Source organism: Penicillium digitatum, chromosome 3 (genome assembly GCF_016767815.1).
Source record: "Penicillium digitatum chromosome 3, complete sequence".
Classification (NCBI taxonomy): Eukaryota; Fungi; Ascomycota; class Eurotiomycetes; order Eurotiales; family Aspergillaceae; genus Penicillium; species Penicillium digitatum.
In genome coordinates this window covers 3,705,719-3,727,950 of record NC_089386.1, presented here as the reverse complement: position 1 = coordinate 3,727,950, position 22,232 = coordinate 3,705,719, and the positions used below count along the sequence as shown (strand labels likewise).

The 22,232-nt window shown below is 49.7% G+C and overlaps 5 protein-coding genes across 5 annotated transcripts; 1 reads left to right on the top strand and 4 right to left on the bottom strand.

The window, feature by feature from the left end:
* Positions 1-86: 86 nt before the first annotated feature.
* On the bottom strand, positions 87-3,952 carry Pdw03_8858 (Cyclin dependent kinase inhibitor Pho81, putative; the record flags this gene model as incomplete). The annotated part of the gene is made up of 8 exons (XM_014681475.2): positions 87-302; positions 371-540; positions 597-3,084; positions 3,147-3,197; positions 3,259-3,384; positions 3,445-3,529; positions 3,605-3,714; positions 3,857-3,952. The coding sequence occupies 8 exons, from the start codon at positions 3,950-3,952 to the stop codon at positions 87-89; spliced, it is 3,342 nt and encodes a 1,113-aa protein (XP_014536961.2).
* A 1,122-nt stretch (positions 3,953-5,074) lies between these two features.
* Pdw03_8857 (ankyrin repeat protein nuc-2) lies at positions 5,075-6,956 on the bottom strand (the record flags this gene model as incomplete). Its single annotated transcript, XM_014681474.2, has 4 exons — positions 5,075-6,483; positions 6,542-6,643; positions 6,852-6,869; positions 6,938-6,956. The coding sequence occupies 4 exons, from the start codon at positions 6,954-6,956 to the stop codon at positions 5,075-5,077; spliced, it is 1,548 nt and encodes a 515-aa protein (XP_014536960.2).
* Positions 6,957-8,136: 1,180 nt separating this feature from the next.
* Pdw03_8856 (ankyrin repeat protein nuc-2) lies at positions 8,137-10,161 on the bottom strand (the record flags this gene model as incomplete). Its single annotated transcript, XM_014681473.1, has 1 exon — positions 8,137-10,161. The coding sequence occupies one exon, from the start codon at positions 10,159-10,161 to the stop codon at positions 8,137-8,139; it is 2,025 nt and encodes a 674-aa protein (XP_014536959.1).
* A 2,597-nt stretch (positions 10,162-12,758) lies between these two features.
* Positions 12,759-15,924, bottom strand: Pdw03_8855 (uncharacterized protein; the record flags this gene model as incomplete). The annotated part of the gene is made up of 2 exons (XM_066102083.1): positions 12,759-15,809; positions 15,907-15,924. 2 exons carry the CDS (start codon positions 15,922-15,924, stop codon positions 12,759-12,761), a joined length of 3,069 nt encoding a protein of 1,022 aa, XP_065957166.1.
* A 3,359-nt stretch (positions 15,925-19,283) lies between these two features.
* Pdw03_8854 (Translation initiation regulator (Gcn20), putative) lies at positions 19,284-22,016 on the top strand (the record flags this gene model as incomplete). The annotated part of the gene is made up of 8 exons (XM_014681471.1): positions 19,284-19,436; positions 19,507-20,229; positions 20,283-20,363; positions 20,423-20,726; positions 20,779-20,952; positions 21,002-21,088; positions 21,141-21,609; positions 21,665-22,016. The coding sequence occupies 8 exons, from the start codon at positions 19,284-19,286 to the stop codon at positions 22,014-22,016; spliced, it is 2,343 nt and encodes a 780-aa protein (XP_014536957.1).
* Positions 22,017-22,232: the final 216 nt, after the last annotated feature.

Sequence of the window (22,232 nt, the reverse complement as noted above, 5' to 3'; positions counted from 1 at the left end):
CCAAACCTCGTAATATTCGTTGTGAAAATTAAATTGCGACGTATGTAAAGGGTGTGCGTTCCAAAGAAAAGCGAGGGGGAATCGGATCACATGTCGATCATGTCGTTAAATCTCAGAATGCCGTTGGCTCTCATCACACCGTTGACGCCGTCGGGCATGCGGTATGCCCATTCAGCAACGCCCATGGTATCGGTGGCGGGTAGCTCTTCGAATCGATCCGACTGACTGACATCATCAGAGGTGTCAGCCACAAGCACAAGGCCGAGCTCCTTTATAGTTTCCACGAGTGCGGGAACAACATTCTACAATGTGGTCAGTAGGCAAACCAGAGAGGAAAAGAGAGAAAATGCGGATAGATGATCAAACATACCAAAAGACTCGATCTGCAGATCAGGCCCATAAAGTTGTTGCTCTGGGCAATGCGAGCAGACTCCTTGATCGACATCGAGGCCCGGCCACTGCTATTGACATGGAGCATCGAGTTAACGTTCCCAGCCAAGTCCCGAATTTGACCAAGATCATTGCAAAGTAGAACGGGATCTAGTCATACAAATCAGCACCACGCACGGGTTGAACTGTATTTCAAGGGGACTCACAGTTGGGTTGCTTCCAGTTGAGAGCACTGCAGATGTTCGGGTTATAGGAGGTGAATACGACGGAACGCATGAATTCTGGATTCTTATCACGGGCCACACGGGCGTGGTCGAAAACAACGGTCAAAATAACATCGGCAAAGCTGTTGACATCCGCCAAAGAAGTCATGTGGAGCTTTTTCTCCTCCGCGGGCGAGGGGTAGAGGAGGGAAATATTGACATTCAAGTCAATAGGAAGCTGGCGCAGAACATCGCCTAACGACAAGAAGGACGCCGCCAGGAGTCGATGCGTTTGCGGCATATCATCCGTCGCTTCTGTTTCCAAGAACTGGAGGATCTGGGGATGGTTGGCACCGCGGTCTGCCCCAATGGCCTGGAACTGGGCGTAGGTCAAATGAGACACTGGGATGTCGACTCCGTGGTGGTTGATCATAAATTGCGGGTAAAGAACTGCGACACGGTCCCGGGTCAGTTGTACAAAGAGCTGAACATAATCTCCCGACAAACTGGAGCCAGTCACCAGTCCATTGTGGTCAGAGTCAAGAGCACTAGTTGCCTTCCAATATGTAGCAAATTGCGTGATCTCCAGAGGATCGCCGTGGTATGGCTTGATCACTTGGAAGTTGAAGCGCAGTTGGCCGATTGTACGGAGCCGAGGGTCGAATAGAGGAAGACAGCCTGCGCCAGTGCTGGATGACTCGGCGCGGAAGATGTCTGGCAGGGCCACACTCTTTGCAATCACCTTTGAACCAAAGGTAGGGAAGATCTCAAAGTCCACAGCAAAAGTGTCCAAGTTATCCACGTGGAACGATATTGTGCGTGTCTCCTCCTGAATAGGTAGCATGATAGTACGAGGGATGAGATCTGACAATTTAGAAGAGATGGTCATGCGAGCAGCAGGATAGCGGCCCGCCTGGTCAAAGGCGATAGACCCGACATTCCCTTGATCGAACAGAAGCTGAATGAATACTTTCTTGTCCAGGAAGTTGTGACCATAGCGGCGGAGAGGGATGATAGGGGGAGGCAATTCAAGATCCGGGATACCATCAGCCATTTCCAATTCAGAAACGCTTGTGACCACGGACATCGGGTCGCCCATCCGGCCGGGTTCTTGCATCCGCACGCCATTTAGAATGTCAAGCGGCCCCAGTGCAGGCTTGCTACCGGTGGGTTGGGCCCAGAGGAGAAGCATGCACTCCAGGTGCCCCTCCCAGGCAGCATAGTACATTGCCGAGAGGCCCTTTTCATCTGGAACCTGAGCATCAACCCCGCACTCTAGGAGGGTGCGTAGGCATGGGACACAGCCTTCGCTGGCTGCGTGGAACAGTGGAGTCCACTGGTAAAGCTTGTCCTTCTGGTCGAGATCAGCACCGTGCTCCTTCAGGAGTAATAGTAACTCTGGCGATTGTGAGGCGCGTGCAACCATATGTTGGGGGTAGAGACCCTCTGCATCCGGCAGCAATTTCGCATTTCGCTCCAGAAGCATCTTAGCGATGGGGAGAGAGCCGTATTGACAGGCAAGGTTCAAAGGAATGTGATCCGGACCCCTCAGCGGACGATGGTCCATTCCCTTCAAAGCGGGCGACTCGGGCTCTGGGTCGACGCGGGCATTGCTACACAGAACCTGCTCGGCGCACGCCAGCTGACCCTTTACAATACTGTGGATTAGAGAGGTGAAGTTGTCATGGTCCATGATGTCGACGGTGTGGGGGCCAGCTGCGAGCAGATGTCGCACCATATCGACGCGGCCGTGCATGCACGCATAGTGGAGAGGGATTCGACCATAGACATCGGCGCGGGCGAAATCCACGGATGCCTGGAGGCCTGCATGGAAGACAAATGATCGGCCGGAGATGGCCGATTCGTGAAGGCAGTTTCGTTCATTGATGTCGTCCTCGGCGTGTATGTCAACCAGTTGGCTCTCCAATAGCAAAGCAAGCACATCATCCGAGAACCCGTTGATGGCAGTCAGGAATGTACGGGTGGCGCGTTCACGGGCGTCCGGCAACTGCTGCAACCTTACTAGCCATTCACGTAGGGTTTGCAGATTGCCGGTGGAGGCTGACTGCAAAATCTGGTTGTCCATTTCATCCTCTTCCGACCCCAAGGGTGCGGTGCGGTCCAATGGACGTGAGGCGTCATAATGAATGTTCTCGCCCTCGGCCCAGGCCTCCAATTCCAGCCGGGCGGTAGTGGCTCTATCCGCAAGGTCTCGAAGAACTTCACGATTGAAGCACGGTTGCACTTCAACGGCCCGATGCAGATACAGCTCTTTCATGCGAGACTTGGAGGTTTTATCCCATTTCTTAAGAATTTTGGACATGGCAGTCTCGTTGATCTCAACGAATTGCTGCAGTTTGTTCAAATCGCCATCGAATTGTTGGAAGCCTTCAAACATAGCAGCAAAATTCGATGGTGCTTTCGAATTTGAGACGGCTCGGGACTGAGTCACCCGCTTCTTGTCGACCAACGTCCTTAGGCGCAAAGAAAACTAGAGCAATCTAATGAGTCTCCGGATAGGGTTGTGACTGTGCACTGGATGAATGGCCATACCTCTGATTCCTTTTGAAGGTAGAAAGTATTCACCTTCTCAATCTCTCGTTCCTATACATCATGGTAAGTATATTCACTTTCCCATTTGCAGGGAATTATTCTGACAACCTACCAAGCGGAAGAAGAACACCTCCTTGTTTGCGCGCAAAGCGCCTTGAGGGTCCGCATTAGCTCTTGCAATTTCCTCGGCTGTTCTCTGCGCCGGGATAGTCGGGGTGGCGCTGAGTTGCTTGATCAGCTGTGAAGAAAATTAGCTATGCTCAGATTCCCTTGCGAGCGGCTGGAATGTTTAACCAACCTTCTTCAGCGCCTTGTAGTTAACAAAGCTGGCGGCATATTCGGGGAGATCTAGCTGCCTGCGCTGGATCTGTTTGCCGAACTTCCTATCGAGTCCAAGCATGTCAGTAACAGCTTGGGTGGTAGATCAGCCGGCAGCAGAAGCCGTAGGACATACGTACATATTTTCACACCCTCGGAGAGAGCTTTTGGCTCTCCCGAGCTCTGAAGACAGAGATCGCAACAGTAGCGCAAGCTCAGCGAAACAGAGCAGAGCGGAGAAGCAGGAGAACTATGGGCTAAATAGGTGAGGTAGGAATGGTATCAATGGAAGGAAGATGAAAAAAGAGACAGGGTGGGATGACAAGGACACGTCTGAGACCTCGGGACCAAAGTTGTTACTAGGCTTCCGGGGGCAAGAGGGGTTAATGCACTATCCCAGTGGGGAAGAATAATAGTGGGACAGGTAGGGTGACGGAGTGGCACGAGTAGATAAAAATATGTGACGTTGCGTTGAGATGGTTTCCCATCTATCAGATCAAGGGCGGATTAGATGCTAAGAATTGAGAGCAGAGAGGGTCAAGAGGGTAGAAGCGGTGATAGAGATAGAGGCGATAGAGATAGCGGGGCAAAAACTCGAGGGACACATGTGGACGTGTACAGGGACCAGGTACAGATCGAATGATTAAGAGAGTCCTATACTCCGTAGTTCGAATCCAACAGAGAAGGGAAAAGCCGCGAGGTGCAATTAAGCAGGAGAGTGGGGAGCTGTGTGAATCATTCGTCGCCAATCACCGCGAATAGCGGGCGCACGTTGTTAACTTACTGGTACCTGGGTAGCCACTGCAACGATGTACCGAGACCTTGTATTCTATGAGTTTGTTTTTATTCTCTTTAGTCGGAGTTGTACGGAGTACGGAGTACAACAATTAGTATTATGTTGTCTGATGTCTGTTTTGAGCCCAAGCATATTATTCACTGGAGTCCTTTCTAAGGCTAAAGGCTAATGCTTCCACCATTCTGCCGACCTTCTCCGCGGAACTACATCTCCCAGACGAAATGCATTCAAGGTAAAGCTTTCATTTCAATGTGCCAAATACAAAGACTTCAACAGGGGAACTGGGAGTAAATCCTAGATACCCGAGGTATCATTGCAAATCTCGAGTATGTCCAGGCGCATGGAAAACTCCACACTCAACAGGAAATGTACAAGATGCAGCTCCTTGCAGTTCCATGTACCAAGACACGAACAACCAAAACAATCAACAACATGAACCAGATGTGCAAAAAAAAACCGATGAAACAAAAGCTATGCAGCTGAGATCAGATGCGCGGGATATATCAAACAGAGTGACCAAACCAAATCAAGGCCGGACAGGCCGATTAAGAGGGTAAAGAGAGAGGGAGACAGAAGAAGAGAATAAAGGTCTAGAGGACAATAGAGACATGAAGTGAAGTTCCATCGCGCCGGGAATTGGAACATGAGAGACCCGAAAAAACGAATGAAGTCGGCGGTGGTCGAGATATGTAGAGAGAGCGTGTGGTATTGTGCAGAACGAAAAAAAAACAATAACAATAACAGTAACAAGATTGGAATGCCGAGCTTTTGGAGTTCAAAAAATTATTGGAGGAAATCCGTATCAGTGGGGCTGTCAGAAGTTCTGCGCAATACCGGCATTACCCTGTCGCGGATACACACCAGGGTTCTCAATGCGGGTATTACGGCGCGCCTGGACATCGCGGATGACAGGCTGATAGTCCTCGCCGCCGTATGCGCCATGCGTGTTGATGTCGCCGTAGTATGGGTTCTCACCATAGTAGCCAGCCGAGGGGTGGACAGCGGACATGTGGCTTTCCTCCGATGCATCAGAACGGTTGGCTGCGGAGTAGGCGGAGGATGCATTGGAGGGGCCGCGGTGGATGTCACCGTTGCGGTTGTTCGCAGCCACTGGGGCGCCACCTAGCACACCAATGGGTTCAACAATCTCGCCAGAGTCGGGGCGGGTGCCATCGGAATATTGAACGGTGCCTTCGCTGGGTGTTGCGCCGTGGTGATAACCGGGGCTGCTTCCTTCCGACATGGCCAGGCCACCCATTCCGCCGGAGAGGTTGGTAGACGCCTTGCGCCCGGCAGAGGTGGTTCCCCAGCCGCGGTAGCCGGAGGATTCATTGTCCTTGGGGACCACAACGCCTCCGATGCCAGGAAGAGTTGGGTCGTTGTTTGGGTTAAATCCGTACTCCTCCACTTCCTTGCGGCGCTCCTCCTCAGCCGCCTTATTGGCCTTGCGCTTACGCCAGAAGAAGAGAAGTGCCAAAATGATCAATGCTACTGAGACAACCGGTACAACGACTGCCACGGCGATTGTGCCGCTGGGAGAAAGACCGCCGGAGCTCGCTGCTGAAGTGGAGGTTGAGAGTGCGGCCGAATCGATTGTGCTAGAAGAGGCGGTAGACGTGGCACCAGGGTTGGCCGCTGTTAGGGTGGACGTGATAACAACTACGGTAGTTCCCTGTGTCGATGTAAAAGTTGTCTCCTCGGCACTTGAGGTGCTGGACGGGGCGGTTGTAGTGGAGGTGGTGGAAGAAGCGGAAGAAGCGGAAGAAGCGGAAGAAGTGGAAGAAGTGGAAGAAGCGGAAGAAGTGGAAGAAGTGGAAGAAGTGGAAGAAGTGGAAGTAGTGGAAGAAGTGGAAGAAGTGGACGACGTAGACGATGTGGACAACGTGGAAGAAGTGGACGACGTAGAAGGAGTGGACGACGTGGAAGTGGACGAAGTAGACGTAGGCTCGAGGGCCGACGTGGTAGGCTCAGTCGTGGGCGCGCTACTAGTACTAGTACTGCTCGTAGTGGTACTGGTGGTAGCCGGTTCACTTGAAGTGGTGGTGGGAGCAGCCGTTGACGAAGAAGTTGTTGAGATTGAAGAGGTGGTAGGTTGGGTGGTAGATATTTCACTGGTGGTCTCGGCAGCCGCCGAAGTCTGTGCAACAGTTTCTGCAGCGCTAGAAGCGATAGATGCAGCGGCGGCAGCAGCGCCTTTCGATGGTGAGGCCATCTTCAACAACACTATTGGCCAATGTTGGTCGGGGTCGTTCTGGAAGCGGTGATCTTTAGTGAGATTGACTGTTGTTGGGATCGAAGTAATACTGAGACGGGAGACCGTTCGGCGAGTTTTGAGAGATTGAGAACACTTCCGGGTGCGGGAATGTTTTCGGGCTAAATGAGACTGGAGGTCACAATTTCGAATCCGAGTTAATAGGTTGATTTAACGAGAGACTGCGATCTGAAAGCGTAAGGAGAGATGGGGGTTGTGTTTATGGTAGGAATCTCAGGGGAAAATCGGCGATTTCTCAGGAACCGATCGGAATTGGAAAAAAACGAAGGAAAAAAGGAAGAGGATGATGAAGGATGGAAAATAGAGAACGAATACTCACAATCTCTCGAAGCCGAATCTAGCAGCCATGGGAGAAAGAAGTGTGTGGGAGAGTGAGATGGAAGTGGAAGAGTGGAGATTTCTTACGATTGCGGCGTATCCGCATTCCTAGTGGTATTCATAGTGACTTCGATTTTACTGATGTTTTTGCTTATAATTGACTTGGAAGTCGTCAAAGACATGGATCTAATTTGTACTACGGACGGTTTGAGTTACAGTTGCATCCCCTACAACAAACATGATGCTGTTTTTGGTAATCCCTTGATCCGGCCATGTGAACCAGGAGGCTATAGATGCTATTGCTCTCTGTTCCTCTCCAGTTGAGTAATATTACTCTGTAACACTCTTTCTAATACTCCCTCCAAGGCCTGATAACAGAATTGTTTCTCCGAGTTTCGTTCCAATATTTGTGACCGAGTACCATATATTTCCAATACTATTCGGTACCAAAAAAAAAAAAATGAGAGAACCAAGTTGAGAGTACCCGTGGGTGTTGGAAGTGGGAAGCGAGGCTGAATTCCAAGGTTCTGTCCGGAGTATTCCACTTCCAAGGATAGTACTTCGTACTCCGTTTGAAAATCAATGATGCAGAGGATTCGGATTCGGATTCCCCACTTCTTCGACGGTTTAGTCTTTGACAATACTGTACGAAATACGGAGTACGGACTTGCAGACTGCTGATGTTTGAAAAAAAAAAAAAAAAAAAAAAACGATCGGCGCGGATAATCTTGTTTTCTGCGGCTAGCCCAGCATAGTATCTTTTTTTTAATATCAAAAATATTATGATCTCTCTCATCTAGCCCCTGACTTGGCTTAGCGCTCGGTCCGATTTCTACGCCGCCAACTTCCAACTTCCCGTCGTATTTAACCGGACGCCAAATTGTGGGGTGTCGAGTACAAGGATTTCTCCAAGTACGGAATACACGAAACAGATTCATGGTATCCTTCAAATCTTGAGAGATTTATGTGAATCCAGAACTACGGAGAATAGAGATCCAATGTATACAGCCCAGAGACCGAGCAGAAGAAATGAAATTTCAATATGATCACGTGGAAGAATCCAACCATCATCTATTTACGCCATGGATAGCAGGTTCCCAGAGAGAGAGAGAAAAAAAAAGGGGACAGAGTAATGAAGAAATAAAAAGGGAGGATAACCATCACCCTCAAAAAGCTCAAGCACCGGAGGGCCCAACTGGGAAACCCAAAAATCAAAATCATCACGCGATCTTATATATGGTACAAACCACATAGTCATGCCGTTGGATAGCGAGAAGCTCGTTCCCTTATCCGTTGTTCATACCCCACTTCGGACGCAGACTGGCCATCATGTCGTCCTTGGTACCGACCGCTTCAGCTGGGAGACGACTGACACGGTAATTGCCCATGCGGATATTATTTTGGTGGTTGGCAGAGACGGCAGTCCGGCCACTGCGGATACTACCCGCATCGCTGCCGACACCACCTTCGTTCTTGAACCGTGGCGGGGGCACAAAGTCCAGGTTGTTGAACGTGCCAGACTTGCGCAGGGCGTGGGCACTGGGCATCACGGCGAGCTCATCAAAGGCAGAGGCCAATGGCGTGTGGACACGCGCGCCAGGGATGTACGGGCGCACACCACCGGTGGGTGTCCCAGGGCGACCGGCGCGGCGGTCCTTGATTCCATTTCCCGGGGCAAATTCCATGGCGCTCATGAGAGAGTCATCCGTCAACATGTGAGGAGTAGGAAGGATTTGCAGCGGCGGGGGGCGGGGGATGGGCTTCTTGGGACCGCGTGGACCAGGCATATGGCCGGAGGCAGGTGAGAAGGCGCGTGCGCCGGGAAGACCATTGTTGCCAGCAGAGTTGGTGGCCATGTGGCGAGCGGCTCCCTGGAAGCGTGGAGGTGCGCGAGGCGGCGGTGTCATTGCGCGACGAGTTATCGGCTCAGCGAATGGAGCAACACCATGACGTGCATCAAAATAGTCGCCGGTGGTTGGGTCGTAGATGAAACCAGCCGAATTACGACCACCCTCACGGGACTCAGGGCCGAAGTCCTCGTGGTATGTGGGCTCCTGGCTGCCCGTTTTGTTCTCATCGAAGTACTCCTTGTAGAAGGAGCGAATCCGATTGGCACGCTGTTCTGGGTTGTCGCTGGGGTCCTCTGGCGGCAAAGGGCGCAACCCGAGAGTCATCCGGCGGGTATCGCGGCGGTTGTCATATGCCGCATCCAGATTCTTAGATTCCTCTCGGAGTGCTGGGTGCTTGTTATCGTGGGCTGGAGCATCACGTTGCTGTGCACCTTCTGTGCCATAAATGTTGACCGCAGGCAGAATTTGCTGCGACTTGCGGTCATCGCCATAGTCACTAGTAGTAACAATGCTGACCGGCAGGGAGATACGAGGAAGTTGTGATGCAGGAGCCTGGTCAAGGTTCGAGTCTCGTGGTTGCGAAGGCTCAGGCAGCGGGAAGTTGGGGCGCTCTTCATGCTGGTTGTTATGTGTGTTGTCGTCTGTATCGTCCAATCTGAAGTTTAGGCCCGAAGAGGAGTCCACGTGGGGCAGAGGCTCTGGCGAGGGAATCCGGTTGGTATTGGGACTTCCAATAGCCATGCCGGGTTGGTGTACGGCAGGTGGATGTGTCACTTCGGGAACTTGCCCAATGTAGTCATCGTGTTGGTTCAGAGGGCTGCGTGCACGAGGTTCGATAGGAGAGCATAGCGGCGGGGATGAACGAGGAATCCTCTGTGCATTCTGTAGAAGACCTGAATTGCCATCATCCGTACCTCCATATTTGGAATTCCTGGAGTTCGACCGAATGGAGGCAGTGGCAGGACGGTACTTGCCATCATCTATTGACATGGAGCGCAGAGAGTCGGTGGAATGTTGCAGGCCCGGAGGCAGTAGGTATGGTCCGACATCAAGAGACAATCCTTTGGTATGGTTGTGTTCTGACATCGGGGGCATTCCCTTGGCGCCTTTTCTCCTAGTTGCAGGCCCCACTGTATCCAGTCCAAAATCAAGAGACTTGTGTTTATCCATAGCATCTTCCCGCACAAGTTTCTTGACTTGTCTCCGGTGAAGCACAACGAGGATGATTAATGCACAAAAAATGGGAATTCCTGCACCGAACACGATGGGAAAGACGGTCGTTGCCAGATTGCTGGTGGCCTTGGGTCCCGAGGTCGGCTCAGATTCGGATCTTGCCACAAGGGTTGGAAGCTGTGTGGCTACAGAGAGACTGGGCACAAAGATCGGCACTCGATTCGCAGGGATGACATCCCGACGAACGTGGTTTCGCATCACCAAGCCGGCATGGTGAGCATGAGACATCGTCGATATAATCTGGTCTATAGGGATAGACCCGACTCTTCTTTAACGTGAAGACCGGTCAACACGTTTTAAAACAGCGATAGCCGCTCGATTTTAATGCTCGTCATTTAAAATTCGGGTCACACAGTTCAGAAATCACCAAGATCCGGGGGGAGGGAGGGTGGAAGAGTATAGCACGCGATGTCAAAGCAATTTAAATGAGTGTATAGGACTAGGTCCTCAAAAAGAGCGACGGCCAGCAAAAGAGAACGAATGCGGGTTAAAGAGAGGGAAGAAAAAGAGGAGAAGAGGAGAAGAGTGAGTTCTAGAATAGTGGACTAGCGCCATTACTATACGGAGACTTTTGTAGTACGATACAGGTACTTCATTCTCCGCATCTCACCCCTGAGTCTTAATATAGAACATCTGAACACTGATTTCTATCTCGTAATTTTAATATTGTCTTAGGTCCAAAGATTGTTTATTATGATCTGTTGATCTTCTCTTTTAATCTATTTGTTGACACTCGAATCAGAGATAACTGCACCAAGCAAGGTGAGGGTAAGACAGAAGGACCACTGTGTCAGGAACCTGCTTTCTTTCCAGCCAATCATTGAACGGCTGCCCCTGAGATTGGAAGTGAGTACTCCGTACACGGTGGCTGTATCTTATTCGCACCAACCGTTCAACTGGTGTATGTTGTATTCGGTATCTCCCCACGTAAGGGCACAAGGGGGTTTTCTCTCTTTGTTTTTCTCCTATGCCAAGCCCTGACACTTCACATTGATGCTTAATCTTAAGATAACAAACAGGATTAAATACCATACATTTGGGTCTAGCGTCATTGCATCAGAAAGATACTAATCGTTTCAATTTGTTGAGCAAGGTAAATTTGAGGCAAAGATTGACGATTCCTTCAACATGAGACACCGGTGTGGTCCCCGCTCATTTCCAAGTACTACATCTTGCTGCATCCTACGGGGCATATTTTAAGGCTGCCAGCCTCTATATATTCGATGTGGTTTCTTGTGATCCTCTACTAAATCTCTTCTATGTTGGATAGTTTCTCACGGGTTTATTGGATTTTGGGGGGTTTCTGCTCTTTGAGCTGGATTGTTCCGTCAACTATTCTCAAGGGAAACCTCTTGTTGTAGTTAGATACATGCCCACGTAGGCATAAGAACTAATTTATAACGCCATTGATAATCGATAACCCAAACTATACCTAGTTGAGCGCAAACTATTCAAATCCTCGTGAAAGATGTGGAGTACAATGTCTTGCCATTTCTTAAATGACGCCCTACCGAGGACTTGGACGGCCACAAAACGCCCCTATTGAACAATGAGATGATTGTGCGAACGACTCAAAAAATCCGATTTAGTTCAATGTCAGTACCTAGAGATACATCAGGCCCAACAGTGAAGCAAAACATGTCTTAAATCACAATTTCGGGGTTGTAAATCCACTTTTTTTTTAAAAAAAAAAAAAAAAAAAATTCAGCCGATGACACTTCAGGGAAAAAATCAAGTACCTAATATACTGAAAGTTGAGTAAATGAAGAGGTTGCATTTGGATTGTGGGAAGTTCAACTGTTCTAGGAAGCAAAACCCGAGGACGCGAGGATAGACTTCCCGAACCAATTTGAAAGCAGTTGGGCTTACTAGGAAATCCATAGCACGCAGGAAATTTGCCAGGGTGAGACGCAACTCCTCAATGATATCTTGTGCTCATCGGCCGGCGCGAGTTTTCCCCTCTTCTGAACAAAAAGGGCATAGTGATTCATTCAAGCTTGGAGTAGAGCAGATACTGATCGTCTTCTATACTTCGATGGGCTGGAACGTTGCTTGGCAGTACAGCAGCACACTTGGAAATATTTATGGAAACACGCTAGCCATCTTGTTTTACTACTACGTACTACATGTACTATTGTTTACATCATTGACGAACGTCAGGGTTGTATCCCCTACAATCTGGATCATGGAAAGATTGCAAGTTGGGTTCATATCTGTATTACACATGTGGACTTAGACACAGGATGGCAAGTTCATAGAATTGCCCGCTAGGGCTTGTCCCCGGGTTACTCATCACATCTGGGGTTCATTACCTTTCATATTGCCTGGTATGGGGGGGTCTTGGTTTGAAAAAATCATCAGAGAACAAACAGGTCATCCTCCTTGGAAGGGGTCTTCCGTAATAAGTACAGCATAATTAGGAAATGTGGGCTGCGCAGGTATGAAACGTGGGCGAAAGGGATGGGAAGATGACACAAGAGAAGTGGAAGGTCATAAGCCCCATGGGCAATCGTATGTGTGGAATGCACACCATAAAAGGAGGGAAAGGGAAAATTCGTAGTGCTGGCCATGTACATTGGGGGCAGGGTTGTACATGCGAATAAAAAAGGGTAATGGCATTCTGGGCCAGATCGCCCTGGGAAAGAAGTAGACGGAATTCTCCGAGATCGTGCAGTGAGTAAACGTTAGGTAAGGATGAAGAAGATGGTCATGCAAATAATCTTTAGGTGTTTTTCGGTTCATCTCATGGGTTGTTGTTGGCGGATGGAAGATAATGAGAGGGAGTGAGTGTTGAGATGTGTCGACGAAAAGAAAGAAAAAGGTAGTTATGATATGTCAGCCAGCGCTGCCTCAAAACTGGCAATATCATCGTGAGATGGTTTGTCGAAAATGCGCCGAAATGGCGGATCTTGGGGGAAGTCTGGCGGACTGGTTGCTACCCCGTCTGCCTTGCGAATAACTTCTTTCAACGCGCGTGTTACCACACCCGCACGAACCACCAGACTTTTCAACGAGGAAGTATCAAATGGAAGTTTTTTGGCACGTGGCAAAATTTCAAACTCAAGAGAAGCAGGCTTTTGTTGGTCACGGCCGGCCTGCAGGATGTCCAGTACGGATTTGGACTTTGGTGAGTTCCGTGCAAGGTGGGCGAGGGGCGACGTGGGCTCAGCGTCTTCACCATGGGCTACATCCCATGAAACTTCACTGTTGCGCTTCGAAGACGTCTCAGGACCGTCATCGTCGGATTCATCAAAACTGAAAGTGAGCGATTGTGGAGATCCGGGTGGCGAGTGACGCTCCTCTTCATCGTCAATGGTAGCAAGGTTCACAATCTGCTCTGCTTCTACCCACAGTTCACTGGACGGTCCGTTGACAACACCTAAGACATTTGCTTGATGCCGAAGACGTTTCAATTCCTCCACCAGCAGGGTCAATTCTTGGACTTGTCCAAACTGACCACGAAGACTTGCTTGACGCTCCAGAATGGCTTTTGGAACAGTCATGCTCTGGCGATTGATGTCAGGCCCAGTAAGTGATCTGTTTTCAGCGATAGATGTGTCCTCCGACTCGTCAAAGTCAAAATCACTATCCCAATCTTCACTGACACCCTTACTGCCCAAGCCCCAAGTACCGAACTTGCCGGAAGTTTGACGCAATTCGTTAATGGGAAGTTCACTGGCGACTGGGACACTCTGGCTCCTTAGGTGGACGGTGGATGGTGCTTTCCGGCAAGCAGCCCGACTGTTTCTGTCAATAACGCCCTCATGTTTCCCATGCATGGTCCGAGGCCGCGTCTCCAAGTCCGAAGTTTCACGGTTAGGGTGTGCTTGTTCGGACCAGTCAAAGATATTCGTCTTTGTGTTGATATTTGAAACCAACTCGCCCACAAACGATCCTGATGTATCCTTTGCTGCGCCAACATATGACTCGGAATTGTCGGAAAACTTGGCGAATGAATTGGTCAAAGAAGATGAAAAGCAATCACGATCATCGCCAGAAAGCGCCCCGATCATTCTGAGAGCATCATCTTCAGACACATACGGATTTTGAATCATGGATGTTTGAACCAAAGCGGGGGAAGACAAAGGCGGATCCGTGAATAATTGGGGATCCTTGTCCAAAGACCTAGCAGCGAACGAACCCCGAGGGAGGAGAGACTCCAGGGTCGTGGCTTCTTCATCCATCAGGCTCGCACCTGCTTTGTCGAACATCGTTTCAATCCGCAGCCCCTTCAGTCCGCTGCGATTGGTCTCACGTGTACGGACGGAGTCCCAATAGTCCGATACCCCGTCCGTCTCATATTCATCGCACGATGTAAACACTCGCGTGTCATCGGAACCTATGACGGTGGAAGCAGGATCGGATCCTGAAATCGAAAATCCCTTGGGACGGCGACGAAGAAAACCATAAGCTTGACCACCCGGACGAGATGCCTGCTGCCAGGCCGATAGCGCGACTGCATCCGAAGCCATTTGACGTGAACCGGCTCGAAGTCCCAAGCCAACGTTATAGTCCTGAGATACCGATCGGGGACCAACTTGAGAGTGTCTTTCCAAAGCCGAGTCAGCCCAACCAGGTTGAAAAATGGGATACGGAGCGCGGAACACGCTGGGATCAGTTATGTTGCGCCGCGGCTGTGGCTCCGGGGCACTTGGAGTAGCGACCATCGTTCCTTCGCTTGACAGTTCGGAAGGAGGGACTGAGAAAGTCCTCCCCTTCACCCGCTTCAGAGAGCCACCGCGAACGAGTCCCACAATCGGTGTCCCATGCGCGGTGACTGTATTTGCCAGGACGATTTTCGGCTCATCGTCGTTGACCGAGGATGGCAGTTCAACGTCGGATTCCTCTGCTTGCTGTTCCAGAGCGACTGGATGATTGGGAGCAGCCTCATAGAGGGCCATTTGGAAAGGGTTCCGGAATTCAATTGGTGTGTGAGGCACTGATCTGTCTTCTCCGAGCGCAGCAGTCGTAGTTGAGATTACATTAGCCATAATCAACGCAGGAAGAGCTCCATGGTCAGACACAACCTGTCGTGCGCTCTGAACTTTTGGGGCAGTGGCAGTGGAAAATCTGCGCGTGAGTCTCTCTGTCAATTTGCCAACCTTGGGAACGAAGAATCGCGTCCAGTGCGTTTGCTTGTGGAGCTCGAATTCCTCGATTGTTGGGCTTTCAATGTGAGTTTTCGGAAAGCATGCATCAAAACTAGGTGTCAAGGGAGTCCGGAGGATCATTGACTCCGATCTCTGGTGACTAGTGACGAGCCTTCCCAGCTCGGAAGGCGACGCCCCACAGATGGGGTTCAGCGTGTGAGTTTGCGGAGCTAGCATTTGCCGGGAGGTCGGGCGCTTGATCAATCTGTTCGGTCTTCGCTGACCGGGCGAACGAGGGAGGATTGGACTTTCTGTCCCATGGAACGAGGGTGTCGTTGGACTACTTGCAGTCGGGCTTTCGGCTTGGAACGAGGCCATGGACAGCCGCCGCAGCCAACCGGTGGATGTCTGCCGGGCATGCGTTTCGACTGACGAGTCTGTTGACCCATGTTCCGGAATTCGGAGAGGTGGATCCGTGATGGTTTGACCCCGACGGCGGCGTCTGCCACCGCTGAACGACAAGGTCGCTTTTCGCAGATCAAATCCTTGGTTTCCCCGAGCGCTTTCCTCTTCCTTTGCGGCAAGCCACTCGGCGGCCGGACTTCGAGATGTGAGAGCGGTTTTGGGCCGGGCAAAATCTCCGGTCTGTTCAGTGTTGGTAGAGCGTGACACGAGGATGTCTTGAGCGAGATTCTTGCGCCGAAAGAGGCCAGGTCTTTGAGTTCGTTCTGCGCGACCGAGCGCAAGGCCGGCAGGAGCTATTCCGACAGTGCTTAAAGCACAGAGCTAGAAGCGCTGGTTAGTAACAATTCTGAAGTGACGAGACCGCCGCGGTGCAAGCAATTCTGGGTCTCGTTGTGCAATTTGATTCAGATGGGCTTACAGTTGATATGTGATCCATCCTCAGAGGACGCTGCGAAGGATGTTAAACACCTCGACGATCAGCTCCAGGTTGACAAGCTTCGTGAATGACATTCCAGATAGGTGCAAAGTACGAAGGAGTACCGAGAAAAGCGATGAGAGGGGAAATGGAAGTTCGAATAGCGAACTCCGGAGGTCGGTGTGAGAGAGAAGTGCGATGCCTCCACTAGGCCGCGATTGACGTTCCAACCAAAGCAAAAGAAAACTGAAAGAGAGAAAGAAACAATGAGCGACGCCGAGCAAAGCCAGTCCGAGAGAAATAAATCTCTACCCCCTGGGAGGCCGAGTCAAGAAGGAGAGCACCAGATGAAGTGGATGTGACCCGGGGAAATCAACAACAACACACGGGGATTATCAGCTCCCGCCCTGCGCACGCTAGGAGCAACTTCAATAACTTCCCTCCTTCAACCCTTTTTTCTGGATTTATTTAGTTTTTGGTGAATTATCAAGTATATCAATGTACTGGAAAAGTTGGCATTCACTCAAAAGGTTCCAAAAAAACTGATGGGCAAAAGCTAGGAAGTTATGCCGTGATCACAACAAATCAGTTCATAAGCTTTTGCATGACACTTTGAGAGAAATACCCCGACTTGCACCTCTACGACAGGGCAGCACGAAATGATACTAGCTTTGGTGCACGATCCTGCGGGTGTTGTTGCAAATGCAGAATGCAGGCGAGAAGAGGATTAGGCGCTTCAGTTGTCGGACATCCCTTGCGGCTCACATTTGCATTGGCATCATAATCCAGATCGTGTCAAGCAACCGGAGAAGTCCATTTCTGAGTGGTCGAAGGGCCTACAGAGCAGGGAAATGGAGAAGCCAACAGGCCCCCAAAAAGCCATGCGATCCAGAATTCCCCACAAATCTGGGTTTGGCTGGCTGAGATCGTGTCTTCGGCCCCCTAGCCTGACCAGGATCGTTAGTCGCAAGATCCCCCTTAGGTCGATCGGTGTCCACTGGTTTCCTTTGAATGAACTGCCCGCGGGCTCTGGTCTCCGATGATGAACCATGGTGCAGTGACATTGACAAAAGATTGCAATTGGGCCTCATTGGGGTCTATATCCACTATCAAACTAGTTAAGCTGTCACCCCGAATGGACATGGAGTATAACAGAGTTTTTTTTTTTAAAAAAAAATGTGTCCAGATCCACTTTCAACTAACTTTGACTTCGCTTCTAGAATGGAAAATCATCCTATGAAGAGTTGACTGGTCAAAAAGAAGCGGTGCGAGGAGGCTCGATGTAAGGGCTCTAGCAGCAAGCACTCTGTACGTTTAAATGTTCGATTGCATAACGTGATTCAATCTGAAGCTACCCCGTACTTCACACAGAGTGCGATAGTAGCTTTCGGTAGTTGACATTTTCGATTTTGCGTGAATAAAACCCACGGTACGGATTAGTCCCTGCCATGGATGGTTGTCTGGTTGACATCGTCATATACAACTCCACTATCTCCCATTTTTTAAATGAGAAGGGAAACTCTTGTGGGTCATGGGTCACAATTACCAACTCCGAATTCCTGCTTCTAGCTTTTGCTGGCAGTTAACGATGACTTGTCAAATGGAAGAAGCACCTCGGTATTCAAACTCGTTTATTTCGAATTGTTAAGAAAAAGCCAGCTTAGGTCCCTACATAAGACTCCGGGGTTGTAGCGATCGGTAGATCCAACTAGTCAGTTTGGAGAGTCAGTATATGTTGTAGGGAACTTCTTGATTGTAGGTCTATGTTGTACATGTCCCGTTCATACAGAGGCAGCCATCAACCAATTCTCTTTGGTGTCATTCTGCCATCACCCGTTGGATGCTGCAGTGACCTGCAGACCGGACTCAGATATTACCTGCACTGTTTGATTACCTTCATCTATTCTGGTCCAATGGCCATTTCTTGATTTCTTGGCTATGCAAAACAAGATCATCTACGGAGTAAACAAAGATAAAATATGACTTTGTCCCTGGAAATCTCTTTTCAGTCTCGGCCGATTCCGCCCGTGCTTTGTAATTTCCGGCTCTTTGTGATGAACGTGGAAATTGCATTTTGAGCAGCTTCCAGCTTTCATCCTTGTTCAACTTCTTTTGGCAGTTCACAATTAACCGGTACTTTTGTGCACGCTCTTCAGATTTCATGGGTACTACCTACTGGCCAGATGCAACTTCTCCGAACTTGAAACTGCCTATGAAACACCCTACAGTCTGCGAAACCCGTCTAATTTAGGTAACTTGGACAGAGTCCTGTCATCAATGCAGAGGATGTCTACTTGTCAGGTCACATCTTTCACTTAACCGTTCACTCTGTCAGTCTATCTCGCTACTAGCTGCACGGTGTAGCCGAACAATCTCTGGATAAGGCGATCAGATCTGGGTGCATATGCTGATCACTGCAAAACCTCGTATTGCTTATCAACCGATGACCGCAGAGAAGGCCTGAGCTGAGGTTGACTACTATGCTACGTCTACTCTGTACTTTGTCTGCCACCTATGGACTTCCCAGGCATTGGGCCTGTGTGACACTCGGGTGATCGGATGCTTGTTTCCCGCGGGCAAGTATATCACAAAAGCCAACGTGTGATTCAAAACTTGACTATCTGCGCCTAGTAAACTAGTAGCATGGGATCCTACCGAAGCGTGGTTAATTCACCTCGGCAATCATCTCTCTTTCACATGGGCTCCAGTTCCTTTTTTTTTTCAGTATTTGAATAGATCCCCCGGAATTCTTTTAAGCATTTTATGGCCATCGTTTTTGTCGTGTTCCATATGGAGTGCGTAGGAGGGACTTTGTAGGGGATTCGTGAAAATCTAGAACTAGATAGATAAATTTCCTCACAAAAATGCCGGCTCAAACAGGACCGTTTGAACACATGTTAATACTGATTAAGTCAGGTATCGATGACCACACCAGGAGCATGGTGTGTTAATTCCACACCCACTCGCCGATGTAAGATGGCTCGTCTTCCACATCTTCATGCGGAGATTGGCGATAAACCGACAACCAGCTTCCTTCAATTTGGTGGTATAAACTGTAGTTGTCAACTAACCCGCAACGTAAGATGAGTGGTACTTTAAAGCAAAACAAAAGTCTTGTTTTGGTGTTGAAATTATAGAAGTCGATTGTATTTTGCTGCAGTAGCTGCAAATGCATGGGACAGAACAGCCGCCTAGCCACCTCTTGTTTCTTTGGGTACTCTCAACAGCATAGGAATTTTTTTTATAACGAATAATTCCATTACTGTTACAATATCCCCAAAGACGGCATTCCCAACATTGAAGCTTTGCCCCGAAAGCGGCAAACGGGTGTGTCATGTGATCTTATCGATAACACATCCAAAAATCCGCCACTATTCACAATGGGGACATCAATTGCAGAACTCCACAAACTCTTGACGCCGAAGCTTCCTGAATCTCGGCGTGACACACGTCCTTCTGAGTCTGGCAAGATGGAGTCTGAGCTCCAATCCCAGATCCCTGGCCTCGACCAGATCATCACCGAATACTCAGTGGTACGTCTCTCCGCACATGTGCGCGGTGGAGGATTAGATTATGAGTCCTCCGAAGCTGATGATTCTACAGGGCTACCTGACCCATGCTGCAAACCTATACGTCGACGATGCCAGTGGCGAGTCCCCCCTGTCAGAGGCCGCCGAATCTGTGACCGAGCTCCTAGTCTCCGCTTCTGGAGATTTCTCCCCGCAAAACTACGAAGCGATCGGCAACTTGGTTACGAGGTTCATCACCACGCTGAGCTCATCCGATGGCGATCCGGAACGGAGGCAAATGCCTTTCAAGGCCAAGAAGCTTGAACAGACCATCAATGTCGGCGCACAGCGGAACATGTCCTCGACACTGGGTCTCACTGGAAACACTGTCGACTTGGAATCTGCCAACACCAGAAAGATGGAGTCCAAGGTGGACAAGAAGAAGCTTGAGAAGGCTGAGCGCAAGATTCGCGCCAAGCAGGACAAGAAATCTATGAAGAACGTTACCTACGAGGCATCTCGTCTGCTCAACCAGCCAGATGAGGCCATGTCCTACGAGGAGTTCTTCATGGCTGTCAACCCTCTTCAATTGGGCTCGGAATCCCAGGCCAAGAGTAAGGACATCAAGTTGGATAACATCGATATCTCGATTAGTGGCCTACGCATTCTTACAGATGCTGCTTTCACACTCGCGTATGGTCGTCGTTACGGTCTGGTTGGTCAGAACGGTATTGGTAAATCTACACTTTTGCGTGCTTTGAGTCGCAGAGAAATTCCGATTCCGACTCACGTTTCAATTCTTCACGTTGAGCAAGAGGTATGCTCGAATCCTAGATCGGTTGCTTTTCCCTCACTGACTTTCAACGGTAGATTACTGGTGATGATACACCAGCTTTGCAAGCAGTGTTGGATGCCGATGTGTGGCGGAAACATCTTCTCTCGGAGCAAGCGGTTAGTTACATCGCAAGAGGCCACAGTAGCATGTTCACTAACTACCATAACTACCATAGAAAATCTCGAAACAACTGGCAGCCATCGAAGAAGAAAGGTCTTCATTGGCGGATACTTCGAAGGATGCTGCTAGACTCGACGAAGAGCGTGAGGGCCTGGATATCACATTGAGTGATATTCACGGAAAGCTTTCAGAAATGGAGTCTGACAAGGCTGAATCCCGCGCGGCCAGCATCTTGGCTGGTCTTGGTTTCTCCCAAGAGCGCCAGCAGTATGCCACCAAGACCTTCTCCGGAGGTTGGAGAATGCGTTTGTCTCTTGCCCGAGCTCTATTTTGCGAGCCCGATTTGCTTTTGCTTGACGGTATGTACCACCGGTCTCTTTGTTCCGCAAGCAGCGTACTGACATTTCACAGAACCGTCTAACATGTTGGACGTTCCGTCAATTACTTTCCTTTCCAACTATCTTCAGGGATACCCTAGCACAGTTCTTGTGGTTTCTCACGATCGTGCATTCTTGAACGAAGTCGCCACAGATATTATTCACCAGCACTCCGAGAGGTTGGACTACTACAGAGGAGCTAACTTCGGTAAGTTACACGAGATCTCAAGACTTTGAGTGGCTCTAACAACTTGCAGAATCCTTCTATGCAACCAAGGAGGAGCGTCGGAAGACTGCCAAACGCGAATACGAGAAGCAAATGGGCGAGAGAGCACACTTGCAAGGTTTGTCATTTCCCCATGGTATCATAGGGGCTGTATTGACGATTGCCATTAGCATTCATTGATAAATTCCGATACAACGCCGCAAAGTCATCCGAAGCACAATCGAGAATCAAGAAGCTTGAGCGCATGCCAGTTCTTGAAGCCCCAGAGGCCGAGTACACTGTGCACTTTGCATTCCCCGGAGTCGAGAAGCTTTCGCCGCCCATTGTCCAGATGTCCGATGTTTGCTTTGGCTACACTAAGGACAAGCCACTTCTCAGAGATGTCGATCTGGATGTTCAACTTGATTCGCGCATTGGAATTGTCGGACCTAACGGTGCCGGTAAGACCACAGTTCTGAAACTACTCACCAACCAGCTTGAGCCAACAAGCGGTCTCATCTCCACAAACTCGAGACTGCGCATTGGATTCTTTGCCCAACACCATGTCGATGCTTTGGACATGACTACCAGTGCAGTCGGCTTCATGACTAAGACATACCCCGGTAAAACTGACGAGGAGTACCGACGGCACCTGGGAGCGTAAGTTCATCCTTACCACTTGCATCTACTGCATTGACTGACCCTCATCTTATAGCTTCGGTATCACCGGTACAACTGGTCTCCAACGCATGGAGTTGCTGTCTGGAGGTCAGAAATCCCGTGTGGCATTTGCTTGCTTGTCCTTGACCAATCCTCACATCCTTGTTCTTGACGAACCTTCCAATCACTTGGATATCGAGGGTATGGATGCTCTCTCGGATGCACTGCGGGCGTTTGAGGGAGGTGTAGTGATGGTTTCTCACGATGTGACCATGTTGCAGAATGTCTGCACCAGTCTCTGGGTTTGCGACGGCGGTACTGTTCACAAGTTCGACGGCACTGTCAATGCCTACAAAAAGAAGATCACCGCGCAGGCTGATGCTGCCGGTGTTGTGGCTAAACACTAAGGGGGCTATGTATGTACAGATCAATGCCGTAAAAACCATGAATATCCTGCATGAATCTACATCATGAACATTTTTGTTGCTTCTTGCATTCTACGTCCCAGGCTTAACTTTGCCTGACAGAGTATGGCTTCATTCCACCTCAGTGCATGAAGGGGAACCAAAAAGTTTCCTAGCAAGCTCGCAGCCTTTTTATTCCTATTTGCTTTTTCTCTCTAC